General features: G+C 31.6%; 1 protein-coding gene across 1 annotated transcript in view; it reads right to left on the reverse strand.

Moving 5' to 3' along the window:
- LOC118266978 (nitric oxide synthase) overlaps window positions 1-13,772 on the reverse strand; it is a 47,740-nt gene extending 33,968 nt beyond the window's left edge. The window contains exon 1 of the mRNA XM_035580671.2: window positions 13,347-13,772. Coding sequence (XP_035436564.2) covers window positions 13,347-13,559 — 213 coding nt within the window. The 5' untranslated portion in view covers window positions 13,560-13,772. The remainder of the gene's footprint in view (window positions 1-13,346) is intronic.

Consider the following 13,772-nt stretch of genomic DNA (forward strand, 5'->3'; position numbering starts at 1 on the left):
ATGTTAAAGTTTATTCTAATAATTATCACGATGAACTTTAAAACTGCATTCTAATTGTATTTATACTCGTATTTAATCTTCACGATTTACTCTACGCGATAATTATCACGATGAACTTTAAAACTGCATCTGAGTTAGTATGACTGTTTAGCAAATGGCAAAGGTATTGTTTATGGAATACTCGTATTTAGTTCTTCACATATTTACTGCATGATGTACGTGATATGGAGAACTTAACCTTATTTCTATGTGTAGTTAGTATCGTTTTCAATTGGCTTAGGTATTATTTATGCTATACTCAAGGTCTTTAAGTGCACACATATATTTAAATGCACGATGTACCTCATGACATGGGTACATCGTGGTAGGATACTTTTTATCTCAACGAACGTATCTCAAAAGCAGCTGGCATAAGTTGATACCAATATAATACGAACAGCAAAAATATAATTCTCTCACAACCTTTATTCAACATTAATTGTCATTAATTCTGAACCAGTACAAAGTTCGCTAAGAGTACTTAAGTATCATCAACAAAATATGTAATCATAGCTAGTCTTTTAAATTCCGCCCGCACATGACTCGGCGATATTATTGTTGACCCGAAGTAAATAATTTTAACACTTCAAACAAGTTGAATCCTATTCACTTATCATCCTGTATCATCATCTATAATTGTCTCGTGCGCTTGCGTCGGTATTCCCCGCATCCGGCTTCTATCTTAATGCTTGGACTACACTGTCGTTTGTGAGAGAGTATCGATAAGTGTGGGAGAGCCATGCTTCGGCACTAACCCCCAAAACGCCGGCAACGCACTTGTAACGCCTCTGGTGTTTCGGGTGTCCATGAGTGGCATCGATTGCTTACCATCAGGTAATTTATCGGTTCGTTCGCCTACTTATACCATAAAAAGGTGCATCACATGATTATAGTTCAACTGCCGAGGATCCTGTGTCTTTAAGTTTAATAAACTTGATTTACTAATAATTTGTTACCAGTAAATTCTAGGCATTCCGCCAATTCTGCTGGAAGTCCCTTAGAAGTAAAAACTAACTTTCATAGCCAATCACTATCATTTCAAACTCCAAAATTAAGCGTCTTTACCTATTTTCATCGACCCAAGGACCAAATCCGAAGACTTGTTTATGAATTTTACAGACGCTTTTGGGATCACTGAACTATTTAGAAAATTAGCTCTGTCGAACGACTAGTGTGGTCCTAGTTTTAAAATTTCTATTAGTAGATATTATCATCCATCATTATCCCGATGTTTCATCATTCGTCAGTAACCGATTGAAATACTTTTGTATTGTCATTAAGGCCTTGGAAACACCGATTGTATCGATTCTTTGTATCGATTGTTATACACTAATCGGTATAAGTAATTACATAGTTTAATTATGTTAATGACGGTAGCCTTCAGTTTTTGTATCATTATAATGATGATATTGTAATATTACGGATTGCTGTTGGTTTGTATTTTCATTTGTTATTGTTATATGTTAAGTAAAGTGATATTAATTGATGTTTTATTGTTATTATTTGGCTGCTAGTGATTTGCGGTTGTTTTTATGCGGATTGCGGAACGCATGTCATTTTGTTTTAATATATGGATTGATAATTACATGGAAAGCTGTTTACTGATCGTTAAATATTGCGTTTTGTGCTTTTGTTATCATACATTATATGTAAACCTTGTGTGTATGTACCTTTCAGGTAAATTATAATTTACTTTTCTTTTATATTATATCGTATGTTTTTAAACAACTCCTTTTTTTAAGGGTGGGAAATGATCCAATGTCTTAGGCGAGGTGAGAGAGAGTATTAGACTCTTACTGACTATAAACCACCCCGTTCCTACATCATATGATGCGCCCCGTAATGATGGGGTATGAAAGACTTGACTTTGAAATCGAATCGGAAAATTACTAACAATCGATGTAAAACCAATTACTATAATTGTTCTAAGAAATACTTTGACTACCACACCGAAAAATTAAATTAAGATTTTTACTAATTAAATCTTGCGTTACCTAAATCTTCAAAAGCCAACTTCAAAAATAATATCCAACAGACACATGTCTTTAATCGTTTTTCTTAAACACATTTCCTTTGCTTCAGAAATTCTGTAATTGATATCCTTAGTCAAAAGTTTAGATATTTGCATAATAACTATTATTGGAGTTTGAGCCTTCTGTAGTAGGAGACTAGGTTAATTATCATTATTAATTAAGAAAGGGTCATGTCGTAATGGGTAGTACTCTTGTTAGTCGCAGGTGCTTCTACAATTAAAGTCTATAGAAATAGATAGGGGCTTAAAACTATTCTGATGGATGTCAAATTTGACTTTAAGTATAAGAAGATCAATTATAATTTTAGGTAGTTAGGTAATTAGTAAACAATATTTTAAAGCTTACTGGTAATATTTTTATCCTTTTTTAACAGACTTTCCAAAAAGGAAGCGGACCGACTTCTAAACTATCAGTGGGTAGGTATAGGCAGTACAATGAATAAAAGTTATTTTTCAGTTTATGGAAGTCTGTTTTTATTATTTATTTGATCTACCTTTGAACTAAAATGTGATCTTGCTAAATAAAATTTTAATAAATCATTTATATTCATCACAAGACCACCACACAGACTGAGGACACCCAAACAACGATTTTTTGTAACACAGTACTCCAAAAATATATATGGTCCATGCTTGTTAATACAAGAGCGTCCAATCAATTACTATTGTCCTTCATAATGATATGTCTCATGAATGTCTATGTGTCACGGGTTTACATACAAACTGGAAAGTTCTATGTTATCAAAATTTCTAAACCAATTTTGATGACACTTGGTAGTATATGCAATACACATGAAAGTTTAAATAAGTAGTTAAAACCTTTTCGAAATATTCTTAAAGCGAATCGTTATACTGGATTTTAAGTTTATGTGAAAAAATATAATTATATCACTCTAAATTTTAGTATCGAAAGTTTGTAAGGAAACTCGACTCAAATAAATGCTCTTGTGTCTAAAGCGTTTTTGCGCACTTCATATACATATCTTCATATACATTATGTAGGTACACATACATAAGATAATTACTGTGATGTAACCGTCTGGCTACATTGAGCAAAAAAACAATTGAACTAATATTCACAATGATGTTTTAAATACGTACTAGATCATTATTTCACAGATCAATTCGTAGAAGAATTTGTATTGTTTGAGGTCATTATAATTTTTGTTGATTTTTTCTTTCAAAAGACAGAAGTGTTTCTCTTATATTACAAGATACATGTTCGTCTATCGGTCTGTCTTTCAAAATTTCAATTTCATTTATTGTTAGATATTTTTTTTCCAAATTAGGGAAAGCTATTTTTCTTTTCGAAAAAAAAAATTACACCCCATGATTAACATTAAAAACATGACAAACATTAAAAAAAAAACAAACAAAAACTAAATAAAACAAAAATCTACCCTACCTCAACCTCAATTTTAATACAATAATTTTAACAAGCATCCTAGCCTCATCCGACAATGAATGAGACAGGACACTATTGTAAAGGCATGGTCTGTAATATTCCGGAGCTGCGGACTACCTAGCGGGTTTACCGGAGCTCCGGGTCGAAAAGCAGGAGAAGGAACGGGGTGGTTTTTAGTCAGTAAGAGTCTGACATTCCCTCTCGCCTTGCCCAAGGCGGGAGAAGTCATTGGATGATTTTCCCCCCTCAAAAAAAAAACTATTGTAAAGGCATGGTCTGTAATATGTCTGTAATATTATCCCCAAAAGTAATCAGAGGTAAAGCTGTTATTCATATGATTTGCCAAAGCATGATTCTCCCACGCAAAATAACTCCTCAATATATCATAGTCTGTCATAAATACTATGTGTACATAGATACTACGTACAAAATTCTGCGTAGTAAAATTAATAAGATCGCACTAACAAGGTGTTCGGGTAACTGGCACATAATTAGCCGATGTATTTGTTGATACAAGGCGGCCTTTGTGTTCGAATTAACACGTTACGCATACAAACTTTTTCACACGCTCGTTTGAGTGCACTTTTAAGGCATGTCTATTTTATTAGCGACTTCTGAAATTAAAGAGATGTTGTATTTTTTATTGTTCTTTTACTATCCATGTGTTATGTCATCCCAGAGGACATTATTTATACTTCAATCACCACTTTTCCTTCTAAGTAAAAATAAAAACTAAGTAATACTACTTAAAACCTTTAAAAATAAAACGTTTTGTAAGCCGTAGCTTACAAAAGGTTTTAAACATTTCTAAACTTCTTTATTCATATTTTGGTCTTCATAAGTAGTGTAGGAAGCAAAATTAACCATTAAATACCATACCAGTCATTATGAATGCAATATACATATTATTAATAAACGTTAATATGTATAAAGCAAGGCCTCACATAGAACCATGATGAATGGTGTCTAACAATACCTTATAGATCAAATTCCCACAATACAAAGATTATCACATTGCAACATTCTCGTATCCCCAAAACAAAATGGTTTCCACACCATAACACTATTGTGATTCTAATTTCAAGGTAATCAACATAAATATATTTACAATACAGGGACGGATTAACCTAGCGCGGGGCCCGTAGCAAATTCTATAGATCACTGAAGATATAGGATCGAAGTATGGATTCAAGTGAACTATGTGTCGTTTCAATAAAGAAATTCACACTGTAACCTTTTTTAAAACAAGCTTTTACGACGCTTAATATTTTTATGGTCATGCAAACTAAACGTGTATACAAAATTTCAGCTCAATCAGTTGAAGATTTATTATCTGCTTCATTTAGTTTCAATATTTCACTTCACACACAAACATAATTATATTGCAAGTTAAATAAAGCAAAGCTTGTAGAAAATACTTTAAAAATATATCTTTAAGTTTGGCTACGCGGGCCTCCTTTTTCGCGGACCAAATGCTGCCCTTACGAGGTTAATCCGGCACTGCTTCCAAATGAACTATGAGCGTAGTTACAGTACCTTGGCTGACCACTAAGTTATAACCAATTAAAACTTAACCGGACTAACATATCTGTAGAATATTGACCATTGTGCATTGTTTTGGGAACAATACTCTGTAGAGTCGTAAGGTTTTAATTATTAAAACTAATTAATTTGCTTTCAACTGATAAGTATTGGTTTTTAATTGTAGTTCAGTTATGTAATCTGGGGAAATATAAGACTTAATGTATTGTTGTTTTTATATAAGTGTTCTAATATTGCTTCATAGATAATTCTCAAATAATTATATAACATAGGTACATAATGTTCTACTAACCTACGACACAGTTTTTCTTTAGACTCTGGTCTAAATATTGAATAATATTAAGGAATATGAATATATGAATAATACATAGGTGTAGTGATTAATGTTTTGAAATTTAAATTCATTTATTATAAAAATATGTCATGTTATGTATGCAACAATAGTTTTGTCAGTAATCATTATGGTGTAACCCAAAAACCCATTATCATTATTTAATAACCTCATAAACTACAATTAGTTTTATATCGTAAATATAAAAACGTTGTTTTCACTACATTTTTTAATATTTATGTACGTAATTCTCTCAAACAATTTCATCATACCCCAGCTACCTTCACATAGTGTCACGAGACATGTCATGTGGCTGACGTGAGCTAACGAGAACTGTTCCTTTGAACTTGTTTTAATTAAAATCTCAAAGTATCGATATACTCGTTGTCTTATCAAACGAAACGTCCAACCTCTAAAGATGAAGGTTCTATAGATTAGAATATCGTATAACAAACCTGTTTTCTGATAATGGGTAGGGTGAGAGCTCTAGTAGTCGGCCGGGTAAACAAGACGGCATTTTTTTCTTAAATTGTTTACAACAAGGATGATGATGGGATATAAAAATTTATATAGTCCGTCAGTAAGGAATGAAAAAATATTGAATTAAATACACGTTTTTTTTTTGTCATACAAGATAATAATTGAAATATTTTAAATCAATATATAATCTTTGAAAATAATTGTTTCTGTAAGACAATAAAAATATACGTGTGTGTGTTAAAAAATAATCTACAAGACAGACATTAACATACAAATTAGTCATCTACCCTATTATGGTTAATTAATATATAAACTGGAATAAATTAATGATTTAAATAATTTTATTCCATCGTTGAATTCCCACGTTATTATGAAACCATACATAATCCAAATCTTGATATCACCAAATTATGACTAAAAGGCCAGCTACTGGTGCTCTTACCCTAGTTTGACTTGTTTCTATAAATTATAATGAATCCTCGTCAGAATTCTGATGTGTGATATATTATGGTTAAAATGTTTTGTTATGCAAGATTTGTGGTTATTTTATTTTATTTTGTGGTTTTGTTTAGTGGTTTGTCACATTATTAATATTGTGTAAAGTTAATTTATGTCAGTTTTTTGAAACTCATTTTTTTAAATTGACCTCCTGGGTCAGCTCCGAAAGTTTATGAAATCATAAATTTTGTAATAACTGCACTGTATGAACAAATGACATGCCAAGGCAATAGCGTTATCTGGTAAATATTAAACCCAATAAAAGTGCTCTCTTAATAATGACTTACCGCCGTACTCAAAGTCTTTTAATAGTTACTTAACCCAGGCCTTAGCAAATGTTTTCAATACAAAATCATTACTAAGGAATAGTTTAAGTAATCATTAAATGACTCTGAGTGTGGCAATATGCCTATAAACGACCACTAGGTTGAATTGCTACTACAATAGACCATTGAATTCAGTACACCTTTACAAAACTAACAAGCGTAATGATAAAATCATTTGGAATAGCTGTCGTTATAGTCATATTTCAAACTACATGACATGACGACGTGCCGAGAACAGCGTAGGCAGGCATAATGTGTATTTAAATAATGATATGTACGCAATAATAGTGGCTACATGTGTTGTTAACATAAATGTCTTGGACAAATAGCCAGTGGCTAGTCTAGGCTTGTAATGTATTAGCTAGTTTCTAGTGTTACATGTTGTATGGTAATCCTAAGCAAATAGGTTTGATACCTAAAATGTTACCGGTAACATCGGGTTTCTTTGACCCTAAGAGGTAACTTTGACCCAAATTCTACAGCCAATAGGAATCCAGAACAATGTGTGTATACGTTTTTCATTGGTCTAAAATTTTGGGTTAAAGTTACCCTCTAGGGTCAAAGAAACCCGATGTTACGGTACTTATTTTTGAACTTGCCATGATATTGTGTGAGGTCTAACCGCCGTGCTTAGAGTCATTTAATGATTACTTAAACCAGTTCTAAGTAATCGTATTCCTTACAAAATCATCACTAAGGAATAGTTTAAGTAATATTAAATGTCTCCGAGCAGAAAAATAAAACTTCGTAAAAAAGCTATTTATTAATATAAAGTTGTCATTCCTTGTGGCAAACATATCATATCATAATTTAAATTCATTTATGCACCTACATATGTATTCACACAAAAAGTACGTTGTCTTTTTTTTATTGACTATTCAAAGAATTGTCATTTTTTGTTTAAGCGTCTACGAAGTGTTAAAATACAATATTATTATTTGAAATGATACAACCGGACAGTCAATTATACAGCTATATACTTCACAGTAACGTGATAATAGTGATAACCTAATTATAGGAACGAAAGCGTTTTTATTATGTACACTTCTACTTATCCTTACGGGGAACAAAATGTGTTAAGGAGACGTTACGTTTTATACTAACTACCGTACTCAGAGACAATTAAGCCTTTACCTGCCATCAGAAAATTGAAGGCAAATCCTCCACTAACGTCGGTAGGTCACAAGTGACCTACGTGGCAGTTAACGTGTTTATGATTACTTAAACTATTCTTTAATAACACAATTTTGTTCCATAAACAATTGCTAAGGAATAGGTTAAGTAATCATTAAATGACTCTGAGTACGGCGATAAGTCTCAATAATAAATTGTGTTACATTAAAAAAAGGATTGATATTGATGTCTTCTATTCTTAATTCTTTATTTGGAATATAAACAAAGGAAAAATAAAATGGCGTATTTAGTATATAAAGTTCCTAACTAATACGTATTTGCGAGACACTTGTGAAACCGGTTTTAAGCTGTGGATAATCTTATTGGTCTATTATACGTTTAATTGGTTCTCAAGATCAAAGATATTATGGGCTTTCTAACGATTAAATAATCAACTAAAGCGGGTTTATGGCTCTCGATATGGTCAAAATAAACTGGGACTTAAGGTTTTTGGGTTATGTCTGTTGGTTTGTTTTTTGGCTATTGTTTTGTGAAATGATGTCACAAAAGAGTTTCGGTTTTGTGAATGACTTGTCTTGGTTTATGGGTGAAAAACTGTAACTTTTATTTAACAAAACATTATGCGCCCACGTTATTAAGCGTCGTGGTAACTTATTAATATCCTTATTTTTATGGGATTGGTTGAGAGCAGTGTCACATTTTAATTTATTGAAACCAAATTTTAGGTTTCAATCGGTAGAATTGTTAACTTTTGGTTGAGGATAATGACGCCATTAACATTTTTAAAATTGTTTTTTAAAGAATCACCCTTATATTATATATTTAGTAATCTTATGATCATAAATTAGCATTCTTGAAGCTATCCAAGTTATAGAAAAGTATTCATGACGTTATTATTATTTTTAAAAGCTTCTGCAATACTAGTATAAGTTGTCATTTGTATGTAAAAGATCGAAATGAGAACCTTCTCCTTATTAATTAGTTGATTAAAAATATAATGTTTATTTTGTCATAAACTGTAAATTAATTTATAAAGAAAATAAACATCTTCACTCGGTTGAGACGCCAAACATCCGTCACAATAGATTTTACGATGTTCGAGAAAAACCGCGGAGTAATAATCGTATCCGTTTCGTTGCCGGCTCATTACCCGGCCCGGCCGCCGACCCGGGCCGGACTGTGAAAAAATCGCAATCGTACTCCGGAACGAGTAACCTCTGATCATAATTTGTTGAGATCCCATATTCTGTATTTACGACTTTCTGCATATTTTTTATTTAATCCTTGTCTTTTCTTTTATTAACATATTATGTTCGTGATTATTATATAACACACTAGCGAACCCGGCGAACTCGGTTTCCCTGATGATTTTCCCTGTTCTCCTGCTTTTCTTTTGAAAAAAAACCCCTTTGCTATAAACCTCACGGAGACCGAGACCTTTCCAACGAATGCAAAACCGTGGAAATCGATTTGTGCGTACTGGAGTTATAGCGTCAGGACGGAAAACCCGATTATTTTTATATAGTAGATTAAGCTTTTTATCTCATAAAAATCGATCCAATTTTTGTTGTTTTTGTTTTATCACGCATCAACTAAAATATTTTGAGTTTTGTTTGTAGTATGAAAAGTTATACATATTACTCTGTCTAAACCCCTCGCCTAAACAAATTAGTGTACAATGTACACATACGCACGAGAAACATTTGTGTTGATCGAAATAACGAATGACTAACAAAACGTAGTCATAACATAATAACAATTGAACGTATATTTATTAAACTTTGGTTTCTGAAATGAAACTTTCATCTTTAACACGTTTCTTGGTCGATAGGTTATCTATCGCCTATCGCGGGTCATCCGTGATTTTATCATCATCATCATCTCTGTGTAGTAAAGGATTATTGTATGTGTTTTTAATTTATAGAAGCAGATAATTTATTAAGCAGATTTACGAAAGAAAGAAATATACAAGGCGAAGCGGCGAACTTATGTACCTATTACGACATATTTTTGTTTAATAGCTCCTGAAAAATTAAACGTGATTTTAAAATAGATTAGTAATAATCGTCATTCAATTGCTTTTGAAGAAGTTTGATGCAGTAATCACATCATCTATACATTAGGTACCGTTGCGTAAGTTGCGTAAATCAAGAGACGTACGCACATATTCTATGTTTTGATATTCCAAAAAAAAAATCTTTGGGATAACCCATCATCCCATTAGCCGGATTATTAAAAAAAAACATCAAAGATAATTTATCGCTACATTGTATTGAAGTTCAAAAATATTCGGTTTAAAAATAGTTGCATTAACATTTCTTTGTTCGTACCGCGAATAAATTTAAAAATAGCTTTTGTTATTGACGGACAAACCGACAGAGATACTGCAATCATGTTTGATACGGTGTAATTCGTCCATAGGATGAGATAACCAGCGAATTCATTTCGGTGTACGTATAAAAAAACTACATAATGAATTCGCTACATTGTATGTACGAAAATTTGATTTTTTTTTAAATGCGCTGATTGTATGTATCGTTTGCATATTTATATGCGAATAGTAAAAAGCTATTATTTCAATATAACGAACAAACACTCCAATATTATTTATAAGTTGTATAGATTGATTTATTATGTTACCGGCTTACTCACGTAACTGTTTGACGAGGAGCTCGACTAGTTTCAAACCATGCTAGAGGAGCAGTATTCTGCGACACACGACTAGCTACATTAATAATTAATTTAGTATGTCTCACGAAAGTTATAATAAAATAGTATGAATTCTATAAGTGTACATCTGTGCAGATGTATAGAATGCTATGCTATTTTCCTATAACGTTATCAAAATAAAAATATTGTAATCTAGTAAATAGTATTGCAATAATAACGTAACGTTGTTACTTATTAACAATACTATGTTTTCCTTACTTCATATCAAAACAACATAACCTATTGCCGATTATTAAACCTGTTATAAAGTCTACATGTATAATAATACCTTATACATACTATTATATAATCATATACATACATAATTAATAAATGACGCGTGTGCATAACTCTAGCTTTTATAAGAACAATATTAAAAAACATAGTTTATTTTTAATAATATCGAGTTGTCTAGTAAAGGTCAATGTCTAAAAATTTTCAATCTTGTTTGTTTTGTCTGATGTTCCGTGTCTGTCTAGATATAAAATGTATACATTAAAAATTATATTATTATTCTACCTAACTATTTTGATATTTGTATTGTTCGTTATTAGTTTTAGCCATTGAAAATCACGTCACCCAACGTTTAATAACAAAATTCGGTTTAAAAGGTCGACGTTTGGTCGCTATCTCGCCGCCTACTCTAATTCAACGAAAAACTAAATTTTGTCCGAAACTTCGCAGATTGCATACTACAATTCTATTTATTGCGAACTTTTGTGAACAAAAATGAACGAATGAAATGAAGATAAATAAATAGGTTTTGATATGAAATTAAAAATAAAACGTTATTTCAAGTAATTCTATTAGTAAATCAATAAAACCTACGGCCGAAGATTAAACGAAACTTCGGATTCGAGTACTAAGCCCCCTGATAGTAAGTGATGATGCGGCCTACGATGGAGCACGTCTGCCCATAAGCAACTTATTCAGTCGGGCTTTGAAGATACCCAATATATGTTTATTTTGGTTCGCGTCATATTCGCACGCTATTTTTTTATTTTTTACAAACTCCATACTACAGCTGAAAATTTCAGACCAAAAATCTCAATACCATTTTGTCTAAACCCAAGATTGAACTCGCTTTGTTCCGCAGTTAAGCTAGCTACTACTAAACTACGTAGTCCATGAATAATTTATTTCATTAACAATAATTTAATAACTATGTAGCCATTATTTATATTAATGAAATGAGTATATAGAAACATAATAATAGGTTTTTTTTTTAATTAGGTACAAGGAAAACTAACAATTACTGTTATATCTACAATCGATCGTAATAAATTGTTTTTTTTATTGTAAGTCAATAATTGCATTTATCATAGCTGTTGTATGTTATAAAGTATGTTTAGATAAGTAAATTAACGGTATTTTTTTATATTTATTGAAGAGAATTACGCTACCTTTAATCGACAAAATCATGGCAATCTCATCATACCTTAAAACAGGACCGGAAGGACCATTATGTTCTCTTTAATAGGGTAGACGACTAATTTGTATTTTAACGTCCGTTTGGTAGATTATTTTAAAATATTACACACGTTTTTTTTTTATTTTCTTACAGGAACGAATACTTTTGAAGGTTCTGATTTGTAATTTCCCGTGACGTCACTTTTAGGTACAATTTATACGTAGAAATGACGTATTTGCTCCCAATCCTAAACTTTGACTCGTTTTATGTAAGTATTGTTATCTTATATGACAAAATAAAAAAATACGTGTCTAATTGTTTTCGTTACCTAACTGACGGACTAATTAGATTTATAATTTTCATACCCCGTCATCATCCCTATTGACAGCACACTTACTGTAAAGCTTAGATAAAATAGATACCCCTAATTCAAAGAACTTATTATCATCTAATTTAGCCATTAATGCTTCCCTTTCTCTTCCGTATCGAATACATTCCACAAACAAGTGACTGACATCTTCCACAATACCGCAATGTACGTAATTAGGACAGCTGGTTTTCTTCATTAAAAATCCAATGTTGTTCAGTAAAATGACATGAAAGGTAACAGAAATAGAATTTAAATTAAAGGTTACAGAAAGCAGGAAATTATTTTATTTATTTATAAAAACTCTGTTACTAATTGTCTATTTCATTTAGACATAGCCAATCAACTAAAAAAACTCAAGTATTAAGCATTTTATGTAGCAATGAATACTTATCATATTTACCTATATTTCATTCATTAAATAAATATAACATTACTGTTTGCGTTCCCTTTTTTAATATTTAATCTTACTAGGCGATATAATATAAGCGAAAAACCGTTTATTTTAAAAACTATGTCGCAATATAACAATTGAGATGTTCAAAGTAGAGTATCTTATCTTCCGATCTCGTTTACAAGGAAGACTGATCTTTAAGATTTTATCACACACGCAGTCGTGATTTATTATTGAGCTAAATTTTCCTATTATAACTACTAGAGTAGTACGTATATACCTTAGTATACTTTGTACTGCCAACTGTAATATTTTTAAATCGTATGTCTCTTATGTATTAAACTTTATGGTATTGTTTAATTTAAATTAACGAATCTTCACTAATATGCGATTTGTCACATTTGTGTGACAAACTGCCACCTTTGAGGTTTAAAACAAATATCATAATTTATTTATTTTAATTATAGTTCAATGATTGATTTGTAAGAGAATTTTATCTTTGCTTCTACGTGATAATATGCAAAACATTACAAAAGTATAAGTAGCAAAATATTGACAATAGGTAATACGTTGCAGATAATTACGCACGTTCTATACCAACTATCCAAACAAAAATCAACATAAGTAAATAAATTAAATTTGAACTACAAAAACTTAAAAAAAATCAAAATAACTTACGAAGCTACTGGAAACCTCGTCGATTTGAGAATGTAGAGTGTCGTAGTTCTCATATCCTTCAATGTCATGGTTCACAAGCTCAATGGGCTGAGGCATCTTAATGCGAAGAGCTGGTTTCTCAGACTTTTGCGACTCCACATCTCCATTAATTTTCGCACTTAAACCACTGAAGGGACAAACCGAGGGCACGATAAAACCGTTTTGCTGCGCCATTGTAAAAAAATAAATAAACAAAAAATCAATTCACTTAAAAGTCTCGCGTATAAACTGACGCAGCATAATATAGATGCACACTGGTTCAGATCTATACATGAACTGAACAGCTAGTCTTCGCGAGTCCGAGTATTCTAAGTTGACGCAAAAAAAAAAACAAATTTATTAAAACCGCCGCCCGCGCCGGTCTCAGCGTTTGAACTGCTCTGACTG

Source organism: Spodoptera frugiperda, chromosome 23 (assembly GCF_023101765.2).
Source record: "Spodoptera frugiperda isolate SF20-4 chromosome 23, AGI-APGP_CSIRO_Sfru_2.0, whole genome shotgun sequence".
NCBI classification, from domain to species: domain Eukaryota; kingdom Metazoa; phylum Arthropoda; class Insecta; order Lepidoptera; family Noctuidae; genus Spodoptera; species Spodoptera frugiperda.